A 25,278-nucleotide genomic window follows, 5' to 3' on the forward strand; every position below is an offset into this window, starting at 1 on the left:
CCTTTGATTCAAGGTGCTTGTTTCCGTCTTGCCCGCTATTCTGCTTTCCAGGCCTTCCCTGCAATCTGTGGTCTCCCTCCTCTAACAGAATCTTTACACAGAGCCCTGTCACACAGTGTCCTGTCAAAATTGTTACCGCCCCATTGTCCCCCCTCCATCACCAGTTCTCTGTACACAAAGTCCCTGAAGTTCTTTGCACACCATGACATCTTGCAAGGACTTGCCATACATGGTTATTTATTCACTCACCATACGTTAATGAAATGCCTACTGTGTGCCAGCCACTATCCTAGACATTAGGGACGTGAGGATGAAAGATGTGAATAAGTGAATAGTAAGTATTTACAGAGCCAACGATGATTAATACATAAACACTCATTCATTTATTTTACCAGTTTATTTGTTTGATTAAAAAACTATTATTTGCCACAGGAATATCAAGTTCAGATCAAGCTCATTGGACTGAGCTTGACTTTTTTTCTCTTTAACAATTACACTTATCCCCAAAATCAAACACAGAAGCAGCAGAAAGTTCTTCACCTGCTGACACACTATGAATGGATCGTATGCAATGGGAGCTACCTTATCAATAAGGATAGGTTTTAGTTTTTACATGAAACCCAAACGATCTGTTAACTGAGATGTTCTTTTTATTTATTTACTTATACATGTAAATGAAAAAGAAAAATTGTAGTAGGAGGCCCAGGAGAACTTTGGCATTGGGGTTTCTAGCTGCGCTGAGCTGGAGCCCGTTGCTTATTCAGCAGGTGGAATGGCAGACACACGCCCAAGGTGGTGGTGGTGTGTTCTCCCTCCTGTCCTCGCAAGCCAATCAGGGAGCATCCTCGTCTTTGCCAGGGTCGGCGAGGCTAGGCTTGGGGTATCAGAAGTGCCGCACATATATTTAGGTGGGGTCTGAAACTAAGGGTGAAGAGAAAGCAGGCTTCCCGCCTGGGCCTCGGCCCGCTGGCCCCTTCCTGCTCTCTGCCCTGCCTTCTGTTTGGGTCACCGGGCCTGTGTGGGAGGCTGCAGTTTTCCTGCGGAAATGAAGCCACAACTACACAGTTCACAAAGTCAGCCTGGCACCTGCTTGAAATTCCCGAAACACTTTCGAATAAACATTAGGAAGGAAGACAGTTATTGGCAAAACCTCTGTATTTCCTTATGCCCAAAGGAATTGAAAGCTGGTCTTCCAGAGATAATATTTGTCCAGCCACGTTCACAGCAGCGTTGCTCACAACAGCCAGAAGGCGGAAGCAACCCAAGTGTCCATTGACGGATGAGTGGGTTTTTAAAATGTGGTAAAGAGATACAATGAAAAATTATTCAGCCTTAAAAGGGAAGAAAATTTGGACATGTGCTACAACATGGATGAACTTTGAGGACATTATGAAAAGCCAGATGCAAAGGACATACATTGTCCATGTTTCATTCCACTTACATGCACTATCTGGGGTAGTCAGATTCAGAGACAGAAAGTAGAATAATGGTTGCCAGGAAATGGGGAATTGGTGTCCAATGGGTACGGCACTTCAGTTTTCAAAGATGAAAAGAGCTCTGGAGATTGGTTTTTCAACAATGAGAATATACTTAAGAATACATTACTATACACTTAAAAATGTTTAAGATGGTCAATTCTGTATTATGTCTGTTTTACCGCAATTAAAAATTAAATATATGTATTTCTTGAAATAAAATATTTTCATGTTTAACTGATCACTGGTCACCCGTTTGTTCCCATGAGTCCTTTTTTTTTTTTTCCTTTAGCATCTCTTGCAATGCTGGTTTGGTGGAGATGTATTCTTTTAGTCTTCCTTTGTCGGAGAAACTCCTTATTTCACCTTCCATTTTGAAAGAGAGCCTTGCTGAGTAGAGTAGTCTTGGTTGTAGGCTTTGTTTCTCATTGATTTAAATATTTTTTGCCATTCATTTATGGCTTGTAGTGTTTCTGTTGAGAAGTCAGTTGATAGCCTTATCGAAGCTCCCTTGTATGTTATTTGCTATTTTTCTCTTCCTGCTTTTAGGATTCTCGCTTTCTCTTTGAATGTTGCCATTTTAATTATGATGTGCCTTGGAGTGGGCCTTTTTGGGTTCATCTTCATTGAGACCCTCTGTGCTTCCTGGATTTGCATGACTTTTTCTCTCATCAGGTTAGAAAAATTTTCTATTATTACTTTTTCAATCAGGTTTTCTATTCCTTTTTCCTCCTCTTCTCCTTCTTGTATCCCTATGATTCTAATGTTTTTCAGTCTCATGTTTTCCTGCAGTTCTCTTAAACTCTCTTCATCCTTTTGAAATCTTTTTTCATTTTGTTGTATTGTCTGGGAATTTTTTTCTACATTGTCCTCTAACTCACTGATCTGATCTCCTTCGTTTAGCTTACTTTTGATTAATTCTACTGTGTTCTTCAGTTCAGAAATTGTATTCTTCATTTCTTCCTGGTTCTTATTAATAGTTTCTATGTCCTTTTTTTATGCTGGTGTAGTTCTCCATAAGTTCCTTATAACTTCTTTGCAATTCTTTGTAGTTTCCTTTGAGTTGTTGGTAATTTCCCTGGAGTTTGTCATAGTTTTCTTTGAGGTTGTCAAGGTCATTGAGTTTCTTTGTAACCATTTTTTTGAATTCCATGTCTGATAGTTGGCTTATGTCTATTCCATCTATCTCTCTTTGTGGAGATTCCTCTTTTCACTTCATTGGGAAGTTGTTTCTGTGTCTTCTCATGTTAAATTCTTCTTGTCTGTTTTTGTTTATTTGATTTCCCACTTTCATGATTTGAGATTCTTTATAGGAGACCTGCAGGATTCAGTGGTGTAGTCTCTTTGATCTTCTGATCCTAATGCTCCTGTGTTGCCCTTTATGCCATTTGTTTTAGCTGTCTGGTTGTATTTCAGTTACTCTTTGGTGTATCCTTTCCTCTGGCTAGTTGATTGAGAGTCACTCTGCCCACCTTATCTTGAGTTCTTTTGTGGAGATGCTGTTAAAACATAAGCACACAACACAGGCAAGAAGTCCACACCCTCCAAAATATCCCCCACCCACAATCCCACTATTAGCAGCAAACGAGCCAGTATTAATATAAATGTAGAGAGATTAAGACTCTTATATTATAGGAGAAACAGATAGGAGTTGTTTTAAATGAAAGAAAGATGATTTTTGAGAGAGAAGGTGATAGAATAATAATAGTAGCAAGTAGGTCAAGGCTATGCAAGACAGCAAGTAATATTTACACTGTATGTTTAAGAAGGAAGGGAAGAATGCAGAATGAAGCGAGAAAGTGGAAGCATATAGTATTAGGTTTATATAGCAGTTATATGCTATATGTTTAGTGTGAGAGGGAGGATAAAAAAAAACAGACAAACAAAAATTAAAACAAAATGATAGGAGGGATAAAAGGTAGGAAACAGATTAAAGAAAGAGTTTTTTTTTTTATTTAAAAAATAAAAATAAAAAAATAGAAAGAGAGAGAGAAAGAAAAGAAGAAAAAAGGAAGAAAAGAACTAAGTGAAGGGAAAGAAAAAGAAAGAGGGGAAAAAAAGAAAGTTTTTTTAAAACTATGTTTTATTGATTATACTGTTACAGTTGTCACAATATTTCTTCCTTATGCTCCCCTCCACCCGGTGGACCCCCTCCCTCCAGTTGGCCCCCTCTTTTAGTCCTCTTTTGGCCGGAAGTGAAAAAAAGAAAATTTTTACTTAGTTTAACCTTTAGGTACAGTCTCCTTTTCTGGATCTTCTCCTGGTCAAAATTCCATGGGTTTCAAATCTTTTCTGGTTGATTGGCTGGCTGTGGGGAGATCCAGCTTGATTCTGGGGTTGCTAGTCTCTTACTCGTGGGCGTGCCATCACTCTGCTGTGAGACGCTTTTAGTTGTCCCCTCCTGCAGGACGCTCAGCCCTCCTCAGGCTTGTCTACCAACATTTTTCTGCTGGTGGGCCAGTGTGCGCATGCCAGTAATCTCTGTTCTGCTTCCAGTCTTGTCTCTATTTCTGAGATACAGCATCTGCTCGCATCCCTCCCTATACACCTTGTTCCCATGAGTTCTTTAATGATTACCTTAATGGAAAAGTTACTCACCGACTTTATTTTCAAATCAGAGTGCAGTTGCATTCTATTCATTAAATATGTTATGAGTAGTAGTACCTGTTTTGTTGCCGTTTTATTTTACTTCCGGAGAAATCATCACTGTGTCAGCCCCTAGTGCCCTCACTCCATAATACTGTCACTTACCATTTGTACAGTGGGACACCACTATCCTTTCTCTACGTTGCTTCCGCGATGCAGTGAAACATTGTGCAGCAGGGTATTCCCATCCCCACCTCAGGAACAGAGAAATAAATTTGGAGAGGTGACTTGACTGAACCAGATTAAGGAGGGCCCGTGTTAGCCCTCCTGCTCCGTGACAGCCACCCGGCAGTGCTGTGCCCCACAGAGGGCTGAAATGGCCCAGGAGGGCCATGGGGTACAGGCAGAGACGCTGCCTGGGGAGCCCAGAATCCTGAGAACTGACCTCCCTGCCTGAGCATGGTCGTGTGTGGGTGCTGGGAGTATCTTTCATCTTTCTATTAACTTGTATTTCTTAAAAATGGCTGCTCCTTGCAAGGCATCTATTAGCCTAAGAGATCATATTAGCTTAAGTGCAGCATCAACAGCAAGCATTTCGGTATCCATCAACGCATTATTGGGCTAAAAATTACTTTAATTTCTGTCCTTCTTTCACATTCTGCCTTCCTGGAAGATGATAATCATTTGTTTCCAGAGTTGTCCCTTCTAGAGGTGGATTCTTCTCTGATTTCTCCTATGACATTCACAAAAGACCTTCTATCATCCGGTAGATTTGTGTCCGATTTCGATCCTGGGACTGTTACCATTTGAGGTCCGTCAGTACAGCCTAAGGGAACATGAGGTTTGCTAGCAGCCACCCGCTGCCAGGCCCTGCTGGGTAACACCCAGGTAAGAGCATTACAAAGGCATCTGGACGAAGAAGAGACCGCACACACGCACATGAGGGGGATCAGTCGAGGCTTCCCGCAGAGGCTGGCCTTTGGGAGAGAGCTTTGAGAGCCCGCGGAGTTTTAGCAGAGGCTGAACTTTGAAGATTACAAGGGCAGAGGCCTTCACCTGCAGGCCTCAGAAACAAGAAGCTAGGGGGACATTTAAAGATAGGGGGACTTGCGTAGTGATACTCAGAACACATCTCAGATGCTTAACTGTCGGAGCCAGGTTTTGTTGTTTAGTAAGCCACGGGAAGCGGAAGATTTTTTAATTTTCTTACGCGAATACATTTTAGGAAGGCTGGATCTGTGGTACAGGAGACCGTGTATTAGAAGAGACGAGTTAGGAAGCTTTCGTGGTTAGACCATTAGCATCTCAACTGAGAGCACTTAGAAGGGTCCTTTTCCCCACACCCTCACCTACACTTGATATTCTCATACTTTTCAGTGTTACTAATCTAATGGGTGTGAGTTGGTTTTTCATTATTTTAATTTGCATTCCTTGATTACTAATGCAGGTGAGCATTTTTCTCGTGATTATTAGCCATGCTCTATTTGCCCAGTGTTAAATATTTGTTTTTCTTTCTCTTGATGTGTGGGATATTTTTTATTCATTCTAATAACTAATCTTTTGCATATATCTTTTCCCAGATTGTTCCCAGCCCTTTAACTTTATTTATAGTGTCTCTTCTCATACAAAAATTTTTAATTTCAATGTAGTCAACCTCAGGATGTATTCTGTTGTTACCCTGTTTAAGAAACTTTCCCTAACTTAAGATCATTGAGTTCCCAATATTTTCTTCCAATATTTAGAGTTTTAATTTTGACGTTTATACCTTTATTCTGTATTGGCTTTATTTGGAAGCCTGGTGTGTGGTAGGAATACAATTTTATTTCTTTCCAGCGAAAAGTCAGTTGGACAAGGAGCCCTTTCCCTATTTTGTGCCATTTCTACTCTGTACTATCCCACACCTGCTGAGGTGTCTTTCTGGGTTCCTTCTTATTTCCACTGATTAATTCGTCTAGGCCCATGCTAGTACCACATGGAATTACGTGGCATAGTTTTGTAGTATGTTTGATACCTGGTAAGATGGTAAGGCAAGTCCTGTTATCTTTGTTCCTTTGGTTTTATTTATTTTGGAAGCTATCTTAGCTCTTTCTGCCATTACTCTTTATGATGAATTTTAGGATTGATTGACCAAGGAACAGAGAGTGCTCTTGGGGTTTTTATTGGAATTACATTGAACTAATAGATCGTTTGTGAAAACTGGCATCTGTACAGTATCGGGTTCCCTCAGCCGTGCACAAAGTATTTCTCTCCAGTGATTCAGATCCTCTTTTATGTTCTTCAATGAACGATTATAGTGACTTGCATCTTCATTTTTTTATTTGTTGAAACGTCCAATATTTAAGTTCCAGACCACAGAACAACTTTACAGTAATAAAAATTGTTGTAATGAAAAACACATTTTAAAGCAGTTTTGGGTTCTATCAGAACGGGAGGGTGGAGTTACCTTTTACTTTCCCCTGTTGGATAATTCTCTTTCCTGTGTACCTCAGCAGTAATTTATGCGGGTGCACCGTTTGCCATTGCCGAGTAAAGTCCTTGAAGCAGGCCACAGGAGACCTTTGCTCCTTGGTGATGGCCATTCCTTCCGTACTTGGTCCAGCGGCTGTTCGCCCAGGAGCAAACCCACTAAAGGCATTACATCTGTATTTTCTACCCACAGCAAAATTCTGAACAATTTTATCAAATGCTTTGCTTACTTCAAGAATCACTTTACTTGTGGTATATTCCTTTTCTAATGAACCATTCTTGTTTCTTAAGATGCTTCTAGTATTTTGCCAGCAATCTGCATTCATATTTTCCATTCAGCATTATGGAAGATTTTTCATCTTCTCCCCACACACTTGTCTGTATCTAATCTTCTCAGATTTGTCCTGCTCTCCAAGATTTCTCATCATTTGCTAAAATGACTCTTGCTTCAGCCTGTGATTTCCCAATAGTTTTTGATCACATCAGAATTTATATTAACCCTTTGAGTGCCGTGCGTAATTCAAAATTTGGATCAACATGAGAAAAAGTTATATCAATATATAACCTAAGGTACAAAAAAAGAGAACAAAACACAAAATATGAATTATTCCATTGTTATTTACATTTATAGCCATCAAAAAAAGAGTCGCTGGGAGCAATGCTGGCACTTTTGGGAAAATTTGTCAGCTTCGCTCACAGCAACATTGGTAGTCAAAGCATTAAAATCTCAACCCATTCTTGCTCACGAAAAAAAATAAACTATTCTTTAGTATTACTAGGTTCTCTGTCGTAAAACTGAAGTTGAGATCCCCCTAGAAATCAGCACTCAGTATTTAGTTAGGAAGCTCTTGTTCTGACTTATAAGACCATTAAAAAGCATAGGAGAAACCACTTTTTAAAAAATGCTGCAATGGATAAAAATGATTAACTAGACAAGCAGCCTCTAAGTTGGCTGGACATCTAAGGCTTCTTATTTGCTGGTTGACCTCTGATCCAAAAATGTTAGGACTTTAAAGGTGACAGAGGACAAAAGTATTTGCTTCAAGTGCCACTGCTGCTGAGGAGACAGGCTGGTGGGGAACTGGAAACAACCACAGAATCTCTCACTGCTTTTTCCCTTAATTCTTTGACCTGATAATGACATTGCTGTCGTTTGTGTTTCTCCAGCTTCCAATTGTGGAAAAGATTAGGACCATTGCCCAGACTGTCTACGGAGCCAGAGATATCGAACTCTCTCCGGGGGCACAGTCCAAAATTGATCTCTACACGCAACAGGTAAAAGTTATAGTTTTAGGAGGGGGAATCCACCTTCGGCTCTTGAAATATTTGCCTTAATTGAAGACTCGTATAGGTCTCACCAGCTGAGCCTGTCTTCCTCTACCTTGCGGTCCTCCAAGATTGAAATACTCTCCTTGGGTGTGGGGTACTGACTGTAATTGGACCATTATGGTGAAGGTATATACCCTCTGATATATCCATCATTGACCTTTGTGGTTCTAATGTGCCCAGTATGGGTGGTGTCTGTGTTTCTGCGTGGCGTGTCATCTTTAGTCCCTCCCATTCAGCCAGAAACATTGGGAGTGTCCTTCGATGTGTGGCTGTGATCAGATATAGGAGATCTGAAGTACTCCATCTTCATTTCAGGTCTCTTTCCACCTTAAAAATGTTATCATGGCACCGGGTTAGGCAAATACAAGTGCAGTGTATAAAGAGGGGGTGGGGGTGTATCCTTTTTTATATGAGTGGTTCGTTGGCTTGGTGCTGAGATGGCTCCCCAAGGTCAAAGGCTACGTTCTCTCCTCCAAGCAGCTGTGAAGGTGGCTGTGATGCAGCAGCATGAGTCATGATCTGGTCCTGGATCGGTCATGGGTAATGGACTTCACTGCAGCGCGTTTAGGCCCCCTAAGCGGAAGGACCGCATGCCCCCGAATGCCCCATCCAGCTCGCTAGGTAGAAGTCAAAGCGCTTCAGAAGCTTGATGGCAAAGAGCTTCATTATGAGTATCATCTGGCTTTTTTTTTTTCCTTCCCTGACTCCTAAATCCTATTTGTAAATTATATTTGACATTTTGTTAAATACTGTCAATGCCAACCAGTTTTCTCCCAGGTTGATAAGTTAACCAACAACTCGTTCATTCTTAGAATTTTCCATGATTCCCAAACATTATTGTATATTCAAGCATTGTTCTATGGTGAAATTTCCACTCATGTGCAATGAAATATTTAAAATAAGTCATTGTCATGAGGGTTTTTTTTAATTGAATTTTTAATAATATTTAAAGACTACCATTTATTCTATTCCTATTAGGTCCTTCCCTTTTTTTCAGTCTTAAAAAGCACTATCTTTCCTGAAGTAATGTGGTGATGGTATATGGCATATTGAGTTGTTGGTTTGTTTTTAACATCCCTTACTGACAAAATTTTAAATTGGCAAACCTACATGAGTTTATTAAAATCATTTCCAATGTCTATGTGCTGTGCTATACACCTGAAACTAATACAAAATAGGGTTGAATGCAAACTGTAATTGAAAAATAAAATCAAAATCAAAAAATTATTTCAATATTTGAGTGATCTCTGAAACCCAAGGTCCTGGGCACCATTTCTGCAGGGCAAATGTGCTCATTCACCAGCAGGACTCTGATCAGCATGTAAGAGTATTACAGCATTTCAAAAGAAAAGAGCTCCGCCCCCCAATCCATAATACTCAGAAATTTTTCAAATAGTTTTAAGTTGAATCATAAGAAATGCTGTGTGGGTCACCTCTGAAGATTGCATTCCTTTTATCTCTGTCTACCAGGGAATATCCCTAACAGTTATGTGTCAAGTATGTGGTTGCCCTTAATTAGCAAAGTCTCTAAAGGGCCACTATGGACCCTTTAATCAGAACCAGGCTGGGAGGACACTGTCCTTTTTGTGAGACACCACACGTGACTTCCTGCTCTTTCACCTTTGGAACGCTGGGTCAGGCGAAGCCTTTGGTCCTTAAAAATAAGAAGCTTAAGTGGTGACCTCATCTTCGTTCCTATAATGTAATCGCAGATCAAATAGCCATGATTCATAAACCAACACAAAGGGGCCCTTTGCTTCCTGGCAGCCTCCGAGAAGGAGTGAACAACGTGCCTGAAAGCCTCATTATGAAACCTTTCTCCAGATTACCTTCCTGAGTCCCGGATGTTAATATCCTCCAGGGATTCCTACAGCTGCTGCTGCTGTAAATAACCACACTTTCCCCCAAACACGCACGTGGCACTGCCCTCCTGTAAAGAGAATTCCCCAAAATAAATAGTAGGCATCCTCTCTCTGCTGGGAGATGCATTTCTGTTCCATCTTCTTGCTTAGTGAATGGGTAGTAACACGTCCCTGCTGTGCGTCTGGACCTGAGCTGCAGGGGATTGGATGGAGTCAAGGACAGGGGATCAACATTCATCTTCAGTAAGAGCATTCCCTTGCCTTTCTTACAGGGTTTTGGAAATTTGCCCATCTGCATGGCAAAGACCCACCTCTCTCTTTCTCACCAACCCGACAAGAAAGGGGTACCCCGGGACTTCATTTTACCCATTAGCGACGTCCGGGCCAGCATAGGCGCTGGCTTCATTTACCCTTTGGTTGGAATGGTGAGTGACATCTTCCAATAACCTTCTTCCACCTGTACTGCCATGACACCTAAAATCCTTTGTTCTGTCAATGCTCCGCAAAGCAGGTATTGGGAAGTCATTAATGGTATTTGCTACTTTTCTTAACATTTTCTTCCACCATAAACACACCTCTGCTGTTGTGGTTTGGGTTTTCCTTTTTGTTTGGATCATGTGTTCAGGATCCCTTGAGTCATAAAACTGATTTTGCATATAGAACACGGAAGAGGATGCCTTGGGAGAATGCAGTCTGCTGTGTAAGTGGTAGGATGGCTTAGCATAGTGCTCCTTGGTCTTCTTCACATCATTGCACTCAGAACAGTAAGATTTCTCTGAAATGTGGGATACATGGACGTGACTGCTCATGCCAGACAGAACCCGCTCAGCCCCCACTAAGGGCTGGGAAATCTGTGCTTCACCCTGTACCCCGTTTCTCAGCACATCACGTGGGAAGCTCTGCAAGTCCCGCGCGTTTTTGTGTCTGGCACTATTGGCATGGCAGTGCATTGCTATGGAATGATTGCCACGTTGGTTCAGATTCTCTGTGGGGTGAGAGGAGAGAACAAAGAAATGGAAACTGATTAAAGCACTTCAACTCTGTGATACTGGGCTCCATACATAAAATGCTTCATTGTAGCCACACAGTAAGTGACGTGATCGTCTTCCCTTGGGAACCCCCAGGGGCTAGAATTGGACTCCTTCTCATGCGAGTGCTCCTGAATTAGATTGAGACCAAAAATTCTAAATTATCATTATTGTCGTTGTTACAAGCTGATCTGCGCCCAAATAGGAAACATAACAATGTTCTTAATAGACCCTGCAGCTCTGTTATGCGAACAAGCAATGGATGGGCAAAAAGTTTTTTAAAAAATTGGAGTTCTTTCCTTGATATTCACACATATGTCATGTAGTATTAGGCAAAGCATGCCAAGAAGCGTTTTTAATTCTTACTGCACGTGAGGCACGGGGACACTGAGAGGAGAGCAGGGTGTGAGGAGGGTGGGTTGGAACAGTGCAGGGACACCTAGAACACAGGTGTTGGCCCTCAGAGCACAGGAAGGCAGCGGCTAGCCCTCTGACCAGGGAAACGGTGAGCTTCGACGCAGAGGCACAGAAGGCGTGACATAGCCTTCCCAGGGTGTGGCCGGAGTTGGACAGGAGCAGGGAGGCTGAGGAATGGGGCTGGGGTGGCAAGACAGGGCCAAGCTGTTCCGGATCTCAACTGGCATCTCAAGAAACTTGGGTTTTCTCTCGTGCGCGCTGGGGAGTCAGTATAGCGTGGCTTTTGTGTTTGGTTGGTTGGTTTTCTTTTTATAAGAAAGAGAAGAATGTGGCCTGGGCAGTGGAAGGCAGAGACCCAGACCCAGGAGACGAGTTCTATCTGCCAGGGCAGAGAGAGGCATGGTCGGCACTGTGGCTGCGGGAGAGAGAATATGGAAAGAGAGGAGAATTGGAAGCCACCTACTTGGGCGCTGCAGGAGGAGGGACACTGCTAGTGTGACTGAGGATAGTGATGCCATCAGTCGCGGGAGGAACCCAGGAGGAAGGCAGATGGCAGGGCCAGAGAGAGTCTGGCCTGGAGAGCTGGGAGGGATCACGGGATAGATACAATAGCCTGTGAATTCACTAGGAATAGGATGGTGCTCAGAAGAAAGGACCAGGAAGAAAGGCCTTAAGGGCTCTAAGAATATAAATGAAGGCAGGCGACAGACAAGGGAGCCTCAAGGACAAGCGCCAGAGACGTGAGAGGAGAGTCAAGGACAGTGCTCTGAAAACCTCCAGCTGACTGAGTTACGGAGCAGACTGAGTTACAGGAGCCCTCCAAGGAGTCTGGAAGGAGCCGCTGCAGGCGTGGGGGGCCAGGGAGTACCCCCGGGGCAGGTGGCAGAGTACTCCGTTGGGGGAGGGTAGCAACAGAGTTGACAGTGGGGGAAGGGTTCACATAGAAGGGGCGCACTGAATGACACTGTGGAAAAGGCACAACTGAAGGTAAAAATTCAGATCGGCGGTGGGTACAGGGGGAGAGGGCGAGAACTGACTGCAAAGGGAACTTGGCAGGGGGTGGAAATACTCTGTTCTGATTGTGCTGGCGATTCCATGACTATGTACATTTGTCAAAACTCATAGACATATATTTGTTTATCCCAAAGATTTTAAATTATGTTATGCTTTTTATGTAATGACTACATCCCTAAGATGAGTGAGTGTTATGGTGTGTAATTCAATTATACCTCAATTAGCAAAAACATGTACTGAGTAGAGATTACTCTGCTATTTCTTAGAATAGCCTCCGTGATGGCTCAAGATCTCCCTGCCTTTAGCTGAAGACGTGTGCTTAGGAGCAAGAGCTCACGTGTAGTACAGGCCCAGCGAGACCAGGCCTCCTAGAGCCGCGGGAACTCGCGGGTGTGCACGTGGAGCACGGAACCGTGGGCGTAACGGAGGGGAAGTCTGCACAGTTCATAACCTGCCCCGTCGTGTGCTGTGCAGACTCAAAATCACCAAGTCGCTCACCCAGCAAAGTCATTCCGTCACTCAGCCAGGGTGCATGGGGGGTCGTGCTCAGTACTGTGTGGCACCCCGACGTGCAGAGAAGCTTTTTCCGCTGCCGGCAGCTTACAGCTCATAGAGGTAGACAGAAGTCCGTTAACAAAGAAAATGGTTTGGTGTAAAAACTGTGACTCAATAAATGATAACCAATTTCTTAGTCTTCAGTAGTCATTCCGTAAAAACCATAATATAATTTAAAATCTTTGGGATCACTAAAGAGATATGCTATGAATCTTCTCCCACACCAGTGAGTAACAACACAGCCCGCACCGTGTAAGACCCGTTCCGGAAAATCAGAATGGTCAGCCCCGGCTCGTGTGTGAGCACAGTCTGTCCGTCCTCTGCTCCTCTTTGACGTGTAACTAGTTAGAAACGGAATGTGTGGACTGCTTCTCAAGGGGCAGTTTCAGGTCCTGCCCCCTTACCACCCTAGCGCTGGGTGGAGCTCCCCTGTGGCCACTGCAGAGCAGGGCAGCAAGTGGCAGTGCATGGAGTGAGGAAGGACTAAAGATGTTCCTGGAGGCCAGGAAACTGTCTCCTGAAGGCCGTGGCCTGAAAGGTCTACTTTCTCTGCAGGCCGGGACACCTAATAAGGGCGAGTATTTACTTTTACTTGACCCCATTCTGGACCCTATGACAGTCTGCTAAAATGCTTCTAACATTCGTCACTGAGAAGGGAGACAGGAGACGTGGGGTAGTGATTTCCTGCTGAGGTGACCCGACCGAAGGACAGGAGGAGGAGGACCCTGGGGGGCCGGCTCCTGCAGGAGGGAAAGTCCCAGCGCAATGAATCACTCTGACTCTTAATCACTCAGCACGCGCTTCTGTGAGCGTCTTTGAAATACATATTCCATGTATCCACTCCAGAAGGAGAGCCCAAACTGAGACCTCAAAATCAGAAAGCTTGTCAGTGTTTATGCAGTGCTCATCCATTCTCTCATTCATTCATTCATTCATTTATTCACTTATACCTACAGAGTGCACCATGTTTTAAACCACGTGGAGGGTAAATAAGATCCAGTCTGAGACTCTGGTAAATGAAACCACACAAGTACTCTGGGCTTTATAACAAAGGGAGAAGTCCCTTCGTGGTGTGTCCTCAAGGGTGGCGCACCCCTCTGGCTACCCAGTAGGTGTAACAGAATCACAACACAGGCAAGTCCCTCCTCAAACAATAACCCTCCTGCTCATTTGGGGAGGTCACGTGGGGAAGAGTTCAGGTTTTTCTCCTCCAGATTTAGCTTTCTAGATATTTATTATTACCCTCCATCTTTACTTACAAGCCAAAATTTTCTACCATTATTTCATCATGTTCTATTTAGTGATTCCTTGGATTGCCATTGATCACCATAATAAACTAATAACAATAAATACAATTCACTGGTAGAGACCCTTCACTAGTACATTTCACTTCCCCGTGCTGCTTGTATAGAAGCCCCAGGTTGGGGGTTACTCAACTTGGGGACACCTGACACCTTGGTTACCATTCATACTGTATTGGCAGTGTTTTATCTTCCTGTACGCAGCTAATTTTTCCTTCCTTAAATAGCTGTCTTCGTTCCCAGTAAGCCTCCTGTGCATTCTTGGGCTCTCTTTAATTATATTATACTTATAGATTCTCTCTAGCACATTGTTGGAAACTACAAAATAGTGCGGGATTCTTAACTAGCACATCCCCACCGAGCACACTTCCTTCTAAGAAATAGTTTAGCAAATGCAGTTTTTTGTGGGGAGAAAGGAGCAAATTATTTTTATGATTTTCCAACCCTATATTCTACAGATTATCCTGTTATGTTTCCAAAGTTGTTTCAAAGCTTATGGTTTATAGTGTTCAATAAACCTAATAGTTTACAAAAACTCCAAAACAGTCTCGTGCCAAAAAATATTCAGTAGGTGGTCTTTGTCTTATGGTCTCATTGTTTTGATATTGTTTAAGTTTCTATAAATTTATAAGGAATGTTTAATCATTTGGCATAAATTTCATGACACAAAGATATTAATATGTAAACAAAGTATATGAAATAATATTATTGAGAAGTAAATTATATCCCACATGGAAAAAGACCAGAAAGACACCAAATTCTTAACCTCAGGCTTTGATATTATGAATAGCTTTTTTTTTTTTCCTTCTCTCTACTTTTCTGTTTATTTTAAATCATTACAATGAGCACATGTCACTTTTATAACAAGAAAATACAATAAACAGCCCTGGCTGGTATGGCTCAGTGCATTGAATCCTGGCCTGTGAACGGAAAAGTCACTGGCTTCAGTTCCCAGACAGGGCACATGCCTGGGTTGCAGGCCAGGTCCCCACTTGGGGGCATGTGAGAGGCAACCATTCAATTTATCTGTCATACATTGATGTTTTTCTCTCTCCCTTCCACTTTCTCTAAAAGTAAAAAAAATTACATCTTTAAAGAAAATACAGTAAATAGGGAGATGATGAACTACCTATACTTGGGAAAATGTTTAGTGCAGTCGGTTGCAAGAGACTCGACATGTATACAGTGGGAGCAGTCCCCCTGCCCGTCCTGGCTGTCTGGCAGTGTTTTAACATCTGCAAAGTTGGGACACTGAAGTCAGGGCAAAAGAGTTAGGATGTTCCTGTTAGAAATGCACTTTTTTTTTTTTTTTTTTTTTAAAGAAATGTACTCCTAGGTATGGTTGTTTATTCTGTCTGATGTTCGCTAGCCCCAAATTCAGCTAAGGAAATGCAAGCGTTTCTCCACGTTGATATGTCTTGGAGCCCTTCTTGCCTACTGTATTGAGGCGGAGAGAGGGTGCGTACCTCTTTCTTACACAGCGATGTATTGTCAAAACAGCTGGCACGAAGAGGTGTCTGCCCGGATGGGGACTCCTAGCACACATCCTTTTGACATGAGTCCTTGGTGTGTTGAACTGTGTTCCTTTGGCATCACATTGAGGCAGTGAAAGAGGCTCCTGAAGAGCCTAGAAGTCTTCTTTTGGACATGAAGACTTCTAGCATATGAAGTCTTCTTTATTGACAAACAGAGGGCAGAAAGTGAGGACACAGGGACCTTTTAGGACAGGAATCTGAGCTAGCATCTTGGAGTTAAGCAGTCTGGACCGTCACCAGATGGGATGACGATACCTTGTGGTGTTTACGTGGTGGTCGGTGCCAGTTAGTGTAGTTCTGGGGTCAGGGTGGCTGCTTGAAACTGTTGGAAAATAGCCAATTAGTGCTTTTGTGTCCCAGACAGGTAAGGAGAGAAAAGCACCTTGGCGGGGGTCTGAGACGCAGCCGGTCAGAGCTCCCGGGCCTGTGCGGGGCCGTGGTCCTCAGTGGGCAGTGTGCCCACCCCTCCCTTCCTGCCCCCTTCACTCTGGTCCCCATGCTCTCTCTGGAGCAGAGGGTGAGCTGGTGGGATTTGCATGTGCATCAGGCAGCTTTTCTCCTGCGTGATAGGCGCAGTGTGGAATTCTGGGTAGGGAAAAGGGACCAAAAGTTCAGTGGGAAAGCAGGCTGTTTACTTAACAAACCCACAAGTGTGGGCTTCATTCCCACTCTGTGTGACCTGACCCAGTCACATCTCTGCCCAGGTGCCCCACTGACGCATCGCCTGGCTTGACTCTGGAAAGCAGGAAACGGCTGGGGCGGATTTGGGAAATCAGTGATGTCATCGCCAACTAATGCTGGGTGGAGAGTTAGTTGGGGGGGGGGCCTGAAAGAGAAAGCTGTGGCCCCACCCAGCAAAGTCACTGCCGTTTGTTCTGTGTCGCGTTTCAGTGAAGCTCACTTTGTTTTCCGTTCACTCTCTCTGCTGTGAAAGTCTGTACTGAATGTGTCATTTCCTCGGCTCCAGCTCCGATTCAGGTCGGTGCTGACGTTGTTCTCCAGCTCCCTCCGTGGGGTGTTGGGGTGTGTTTTCTCCTGGGGAGGTGGTTATCACCCCGCAGCACCCGGTCAGGCGTGAAGGTGAATTAATTCAGACCTTGTAGGCTGAAATTAAATGCATGACTCCTCACATTTTTTCAGAGATTTATGGCCAGTTACGTAGCAGAAAAAATATTATACTCCCCAAGCTGCGCTTTAAATGAGATGGACGAGCAGATGGCACCAGTGTGCGATGACCCAGAACTCCTCTGGCCCCAGAAGGTCGCTGGGGCACGTTTCCTACAAAGCCATCCACGCCTCCTAGTTCCCTTCTCTCCCCACATTCCCTACCTCCCCACCCCTTTCCACACAAATAAACAAAGATACTCTTGGCTTGTTTTTAGTCTTCGTCAATGGCCGTCACATGCCCCGTGCTCCTCGGCCCTGATTAACCCGACACCTCAAATATACCAGGTTTGCCAGTGACCCTGCCTGCCCGCTTGGCCTCACTTTCTTGGGACCTCATGTCCTTTCGCTCCATTCCTGGAGATCTTGTCAGTTTCCTCTTCCAGATCCTGCTCAGGTCCCTCTGCCATGGCTCTATCTTATCTCCACATCAGAATTTCCTGCTTTCTCCAAAAAATGTCATTTCCCTGGCCCGGGCCTCCGCCTGACGTCCCTGCAGCAGGTCACTGTGGGACCACGAGTCCTTCCCGGTGTCCACAGGAAGCCACACGTGTGTCTGTTGAACAGGACAAGAGTCGTCCCTGCCTTTCCAGAATGGCGTGTTTAGGGAAAGGAAGGTGACAGCAACCTTCTCGATTTCCAGAAACTTCTTATCAGATTGATGAGACAGAGGAAGCTTTGTGACTCATGAAAATGATGTGCGCCTCTGTCACGTAAGGCCATCAGTCCTAGCCCGTTTGTTTAGAGGATCTGTTCTCCCCTACTAGGATGCTAACTTATTTTTAGCATAAATATAAAATTACTTTAAATGAAATGAACTTCAGCTGGGAAGTATGCTGAGTAATAATCTTACCAGATATTTCTGTTATAGAGTTAAATTTATTACCCACTGCTATAATCCCCACATGTCGGGTCTTTCATGCTTTCTATGAACCTAGAAAAGAATATTTGTAATGCTTAAGTGTCCAGCCCTACAATCAGGATATTGATCTTTAGTTTTCTCTAGGGAATGGTGAAATATTGACTCATTCCTCTTCAATTCCATCCACAGCCTGCTTGTTTTCTCCCAATTTTCAGCTTAGATTCAGAGCAGAATTTTAACAACCAAGGTACACCATAGTTTAGAACTTCTGAAAGATACCCCTGAAATTATTGGGTGTTTACAGAGTTCCTCTTTCTTCTGTGCCTCTTTGTCGCATTTATTATACTTTGATATCCCAGTTTTACTAAGAGGCATATAAATGAGAAGCAGCTAAACAATTTGTACAAGGAAATGAAAATTTAAACAGATCAAAATATCAGTTGTACAAACTGAATGGCCCAGGGGCCCTCAGAGTCCGTTTGAGAGTGTGGTAGGAATGAATGAAAAGAAAGAGAAGCTAGCTAGACTTAACAGAAAAATGTCACACTGTAGAACTGGGATTGTAATTCGCATGGGATATATAATTCATAGTATCTAGAACTCACGGCAGTTTACAGGCTATTCTATATGTGTGTTCATTAGATGATGTACCCATGGATATTAGATTAAATGTTAAAATAAATAACCTATTATACCTATGAAATATTTGTGATTATATTGTTTTTGAGAGAACTGATGTCTTTTAGTCCCTCCTGGGTGTTATTGGAAAGTCAAAGCACTTTATACCAGTGAGGATAACCAGCTCTAATTAAATCAGGGAAGAAATGTAAAGTTGTTGCTAGTACTATTAGGGATGAAATTTGTGTTGGATTAGATGATCAAATGGAGGTATTTATAAAGTCCCTGAAAGGCCCATAATGAAAATTCATAGTCCCATTGCCAATCCCTGTAAGAATTTGCTGGGGTGCCTGCATTAAGTATGTGCCCCAAGACATTTGTAATAAAGGGACCGTGGTCTGCAAAGGACAGCCAGGGCTGGGAACATAAATCGCTGCGTCTATCAGGGACCTCATTCTCCTGTTTGAGGTTCATCTCAACCCCAAGAATCAACTCTAGAGAGTGTGGGGCCCGTGAAAGTGACCCGCCAGGCTCCCTTGCGCCTTCCAAAATCCACCATCCATCCAGTTCCCAAAGTTACCTGTTTCTCCTCTGACTGCACACTGACTCAAGCTCCAGACCTGCCCCCAGGCCCGGCACTGGGGGGATAGTGCGCCGTGACCCCTGCTCGCCTGCAGTCACTCCATTTCACACTCTAGCACGCCTCTGTGTTTGCACTGCCAGCTCCACGTGGCTACAACTTGTTGCCCGGATTCCCTCTGGCCAGCCTGTTCCTTTACAGTGTTGCCTTGCCCGGCAACTCCCCCAAGTGGGGACCATGCCTTCTATTCTCAACCTTCCCGCAAGTGGAAGTCTGGTGTCAGCTCTACAGCGAGAGTCCAGTGTGGCGGAGGCCTGCCAACCTCGCGGAGAGCAAGGAAGTCTTGTAGGAGTCCTCTGCCGGTGTGAACTCGCCAGCCCTGGAATCTGGGCTTGGGTCCCAGGCTGGAGAAGCACACCTTTGAAGGTGCTACTAGGAGAGACTCAATTTCCCAGCCGTCTTATATACCCCTGACTCCAGCCTTTCGGGACCGGTGCCCTAGCCTTTCTTATCAAGCCAGTCACTGACCAGCAAGACCACAAAAGCAGGTCCACATGTATTTTTACTAATGTGCCTAGTTGTAGGCTTACAGATCAAGTATCCCACCAAATTGCATTGCTTGGCAGTGTAGCCATTTGTATGGAAACAGCTTGTCCACATTTTGCATCTGAATATCTCAGGCCTCATTTCAGTCTGTGTCCTCACCACCATCACCAGCATCACCATAATGGCCCTTTTAACCACAGCTCGGATGCTCCTGTGAGTGCTTTATATAGATCAGCTCATGACGCCTCCTGCAAGCCCTGTGGGAACAGGCAGTGATGAACAGCAAAGGAGACTGCTAGTGTTCTAAGAATATCAAGGCTTATGAGTTCTTTGCTCAGGCATAACTTCGATTTTGAACATCTTGAGTGATTTTCCTGTAGGTTAGCAAGTGGGTATGTACGCTGATTCCCTGGCTGGTTTGGCTCAGTGGATTGAGCGTCGGCCTGCAAGCTAAGTGTCGCTGGTTCAATCTTCCAGTCAGGGCACATCAGAGAAGGAAAACTCTGACTCCAAAAAACCTCCTCTGCCTTGCGGCATACCTCTTCAGGGGAAAGGCTAAGGGAGTAAACCCCGACAGAAAATCCGGAGCCGGAGTCCCTAAGGCGGTTTGACGTTGTAGTCAACACCGGCAACTCCTGCGGCGCACCTGAAGCCAAGCTGTATTGACTCCGTCTTTCCCTTGGACCCTTCAGCTGCGAAGAGAGGGGGGGTCTGCTGCATGGGCAACAGCAGACCCTCCATATCACCCTGCCCAGGCTCTGTAGCTTCAGCTTCACTGGAGAGGACACTCCAGCGTCATCGCAAGATGTCTATTTAACACGGGAGGAGACAGATACCGTGTCACTCCCGAGTCAGACTGCACAGCCATTCTCGGCGGTGCAGATAGACTCTTAAGAAGCTACACCATCGTCTCTCGAGACGGACGGCTACCGACGATGTACGCTGAGCATGGAGATCTAAGGAAGCCTGAAATGGGGTGCCGCCCTCAGGGGCACAGCAGGATGTTTGGATGAATAAGGCATGTGCACCTGGAAAATTAAAACAAATGGTTTTTGTAGTTTGCTTGCCGAAGGAAGGTGTAAGTGATGAATGCAAGAGCTTCAGAGGACGCGAAGGCCACAGTGGGTCTTTGGGTTGGGCTGGAAAGGCTGGTTAGAGTTTGGGGCTTTGAGTGGCGTACTGGGCATATGAGGGTATTTGAGATTCTGTGGGCAGAGGGCCACCGTGGCAGCCGTCTCCTGAAGGAGGGAGAGACTGAGTTCGGGAGACCTTGAGGGGTTTGTGCCAGGGCCGGAGCAGATGTCATAGGCCCAGGACGGGGGCAGTAACAGCAGAAGTGGAGAAGGAAGTGTGTAGGGCCAAGATACCAGAAGAAGTCACAGAAACTGACAAGAGATGAAATGTGAGGAATAGGGTCCACGGTGGCTCCTGAGGGCCTGGAGAGATGGACCTGGGAAGGATGGACAGCAAGCTGGTGTGGCAACGGAAGTGATTGCCTGGTAAGCGGCGTGGTGTTCAGGGTGCCTGTTGCCCTTCTGTCAGGTCATCCATCAGACCTTTAAAAATTAAGTCTCTGGAGTTCAAGAGAGAAGCCAGGGCTAACCTTGAGGAGTCTGTTACATTGGGATGGTGCATAATCTCTAAATTCCCTTCCAGTTTATAACACTCTTGCAGGTCCAATGTGCACTGTGCGCTGACGAGACAGGAAAAGCCCAATCCCGGCCCCCAGGCTCTTACTGCTGGTGCAGGCAGGCAAACTAATACATGCAAGCAAAGTGCCGACCGTGCAGGATGCAAAGGGACACTAAGGAAGGGGCACCTCTGTCCCCTATGAGAATGGGCAGCTGTGCAGAGAACCTCTCGGGAGAGCTCTTGAGGGGCGCTAAAAAAAGAGCAGTGCTTATAGGGGGTGGCAAGCGGTAAAGCAGTCCAGATAGCAGTGGGCAGGAGCCATTCACCCTAGGGCCTTAGAGGCTGTAATTGGGAGCTGAACTTGACCCTGAAGGTAGAGGGAGTCACAATTCCCAGGCCTCTGCCTCTCACAGTTCCGGGGCACCCATTTGTAGCAATCTGTGCAAATGGGGTGGGGGGTGGGGGAGGACATGCAGGGCCACCTCCTGTGACCTACCGACCACAGGATGCACAGTCTCTGGGTTGTTCTCTACTGGCTTTAATGCAGAAAAGCAGAACATGCAGTGTTCCCGTCATCCAGGCTGTGTGAGCCCTTCCACAGGATGGACCTAGTAGTAGGTGAGCAAGGAAGCCTGGAGTGTCAAAACGGGGGCAGCTCCAGGCTGGGTCAGGGACAAAGGAGTTGTTTCTGCCCTGCAGGATCTCCTGAGGAGGAGTTTGGGGTTTTTTTTTTAAACAAATAAGTAATATTATATTATTTTTATTTTTTTAATTGAATTTATTGGAATAACATTGGTTCACGAAACCATATAGGTTTCAAGTGTACACCTCAACAAAACATCATCCTCACACGGTATCGTGTGCCCATCGCCCCAAGCAAAGTCTCTTTCCTCCACCATCCCCACCCCTGCTTTGCCCACTTCCACTCTCTTCCTCCCCCACTTCCCCTCTGGCTAACACCACACTGTTGTCTGTCTGTGTTTTATGTGTATATGTACATATGTGTGTATACATACACACATACGTGTGTGGGCGGGGGGTATGGGGGGTTTTCGCTAATCTCTTTACCTTCTTTCTCCCAGCTGCCCCAGCCGCCCTCCCCTCTGGCAGCTATCGATGGGTCTGTTCCATGTAGCCATGCCTCTGCTTGGTTTCTGAATGGATATTTGCTCTTAACGTTGTTTCAAACTCCATTACACAAACACAGAGAATTGTCCTACAAACGACGGAAGCCCTCCCTTCTCTGTTTGAGGCACCAGGCGTTATTTGTCTGGCTTGCACACATATTTTCTATCCTTTGGAATCCTTCATTTTCAACTTATTTTCTGCTCTAAACACAATTATTCTAAGTCCATGGGGACCAGTAACCTGGATTTCCGTTATCTTTGCTCTGCCTTTTTATGGGCATGCTTGAGGCTACTTCCAAGTGACAAAAAGTTAACGTGTCATCAAAGCTGTAAAATCACAATGATATGTGAGAAGCTCTCTTTTGGAGATGTAAGTCCGGACAGCTGCTCCGATTAGCAGAGGGCTTTAGTTTTGGCCAGCAAATACTCAAAACAGGGGCTCCCCTGCAAAGGTCGGTTCTCCACGTCGAGGGTAGTCAGCCCAGGTCCATGATGTCGCTATTTTAATTTTGATAAGTCTGTCACACAGAAGGAATGTGCTTTTTGGAGACGGGCTGTTTTGGCGTGGTGTTAGGAGAGAGACGCCCCCTTGCAGTCGGATTTCTCAAGGACACCCCGGCAGCTTCTCTGAAGCGCTTTTTGTTTTCACTCAAGGCATAAATTGGAACCTTATCTTTCTTGGGAGGAGGAAGTATTTCAGACAGAAAAGAAAATGATTGTTGCAACCACATCACTGGAAAAAGAACAGAAGGTTTCAGGAAGAATAATATTAAGTTTACGAATTAGGACTTCATGTAAGAGAGTGGACAGAAGCCTCCGCGAACTTAGGGGCTGGGACTGAGTGGAGCACAGCCATTGTCCTGAGATGCCTCTGCGTGTCTATGGCGGGTAGCTAGTTTCCTAGTTATGCAAATGGTATGGCTGCTCCCTGGCACCAAGGGGGTGGGAGGAGCTTTGACCATAGAATGGTGATGGAAAAGCTTACAGGGCCTGCGCCAGGTTCTGCAAGTGGCCAGGACCGGTCACCACACTGAGTGCATCACAGGCCATGGTCAGGGTTTAAAAATAAGGTGGCAGCCATTTGGGGCGCTGAGTCACGTGGTTTGAAAGACTGCAGAGGAAGCACATCAGCCTTCCATGAGGTCTGGTGTGTAGGAAGAGAGCCATGCGGGCTTGGAAGGTTTCAGAGGGACCCCCACAAGGTCTGGTGTGAGAGAGAGAGAGAGAGAGAGAGAGAGAGACATACTGTAGCCACTGTGAAGTCTATAGTGAAGCTGGTTCACGGTGAGAAGGAGGACGCAGCGAGCAGCTACGCAGTTAGTAGGGATGATCCCGCTGCTGCTTTGATCATGCCACCTCTAGCTGACTCTGAAGCCACCAAGGACTCTGCCTTGCAGACCAGGACTCTTTCTGGACCCTTGGAGCTCAGGACATGCGGAGAGGACACTGTCAGGACTTGTGCCTTTCCGGGACTTCACCATGACCCAGTATAGTGCGGCATGTGCTTTTCTGGACTATCATACGGAGGCTGATGACATCATACCCCAGATCCTGAAGGAGAGCGCTGACAGATAAGGAATGGGGAACTTGTAGGCATATTTTTGGCTTATAGCCTTTTGGGGAGCAAGGGAAGTGCTGGGTCCCGTGGAAGAACAGGGCTCTGAGCAGGAGTGCTCATAGCATCCCCCTCCCCCCCTCCAGGTTGGAATACAGTATTGTAACTAAAGACCTGTTTTTCTCAACACTTGATTGTTGAGTCTTGCACCAAGGGACCATGTGAACAAGCCCCCCTTTGCTCAGTAACATTCAGATTCTTCTTTTATTTGAACCGTAAATAGTTAATGATTCATGGAAAGCATGATGGGAGTCTCCGCAGCACAAAAAAACACATGCCCATAAATCCTTCTCCAGCACGTCTTTGTGATCACAGATTCAAGCTAGGACAGTGATGGAGTATCCAGTTCATCTCAAGTGCATGAGTCCACCCTGCGTCTTTTCCTGACATCCGTCCCCTCTCCCGACACTCCTCTCTCTATATTATTACTTTAAAAACAAAAACTCTGCCTACAGTAGGCCAGTCAGATCTTTTAATAGTAATTCTTCTTCTTTTTTTCTGTGTCTTCTCCATGGAGCACATGAGCTTACATCTTCCTGGCCCCCCAAAAAATCTGTTCCTTTCCACTAAATGTAACATGTAATCCAAAAAGGATTCATTGAAAAGAGGGGGTAAAATACTAATATCTGGATATTTTCCAGACCAGAATGGTTATCTCTAGATATATACAGTGATTCCATGTTTTAGTGTTTGGTGACTTGGAGAAATAACCGAGTTGTTTGGTGGGAAAATAAATGAGATGCATAGAACATAAAGTCAACAATGTAAAGCTGCAAAGAAAAGCAAGAGGAAACGAAGGGATGTTTTCATCGGTTATAATGATAATAAAAATTAAAGCTGAAGGCAGAGCTAACATTTGCTGAGCACTGGCTAGATGCCAGGTGGCCTCCTGCCCCATTTGTGTGTAGTAACTCATTTCATGCTCAATCCGCCGCTTCCCGTTGGAAGTGTCGCTGCCCCTGGTTTACACATAGGGAAACCAAGGCACAGAGAGGCTACTAACCTTCCCTGATCGCAGAGCTAGTAAGTGGCAGAACCAGGATTCAACCCTGGCCTTGCCTCCTCCGAAATATTCTACCGTCCTGTACTGATAATATGTGATCACATTTTCACGTTCCACATGTTACCAAAAGTGACCCTTGATCCGGGTAATGATCTGATGAGAAAGATTGGCCTCGTATCACCTACTCTAAAGCTAGCACCACTATGAGAGCAGAACCTTCTCACCTGAAGACCATTCATTCCATATAGCCTTTAGAATTCTATTGATAGAATAAGTGTTCTAATTAATTTTTGTGGTCGATTAGCAGAAAGCTGTGTTGCTCAAAAGGCAAGAGTTTTAGTCGTGGCGTGTTGAGATAAGTCCTGACCTTTTTTAGGGAGTTGGTCATCTCTTTAGGTGAGAGATTTGATTTGCTTCCTTGATTTCACAAATGGATATCAACCCAACCAGCCAAATGATTGATGTGGTAGGCCTAGGCACGCAGTCAGCACGACAGAATAGATCCACTTCATGCCAGAGCCAGAGATTACAGCCTTGAACTGTCAGCCTCCTGACTTTGTATG

General features: G+C 44.9%; 1 protein-coding gene across 3 annotated transcripts in view; it reads left to right on the top strand.

The window, feature by feature from the left end:
* The window catches only part of MTHFD1L (methylenetetrahydrofolate dehydrogenase (NADP+ dependent) 1 like), a 192,234-nt gene that overhangs the window by 133,880 nt on the left and 33,076 nt on the right, over positions 1-25,278 (top strand). For 2 of the 3 annotated variants that reach the window (XM_090279977.1, XM_090279978.1), the window contains 2 exons: positions 7,695-7,802; positions 9,991-10,143. In XM_090279977.1, the coding sequence (XP_090136103.1) occupies positions 7,695-7,802; positions 9,991-10,143 (261 nt within the window). Of the gene's footprint in view, positions 1-7,694; positions 7,803-9,990; positions 10,144-25,278 lie in introns of those variants that run through there. The other variant, XR_016511660.1, reaches the window with a different exon arrangement.

Source organism: Furipterus horrens, unplaced genomic scaffold (genome assembly GCF_987537825.1).
Source record: "Furipterus horrens unplaced genomic scaffold, mFurHor1.1.pri manual_scaffold_6, whole genome shotgun sequence".
In the NCBI taxonomy this organism is placed as follows: domain Eukaryota; kingdom Metazoa; phylum Chordata; class Mammalia; order Chiroptera; family Furipteridae; genus Furipterus; species Furipterus horrens.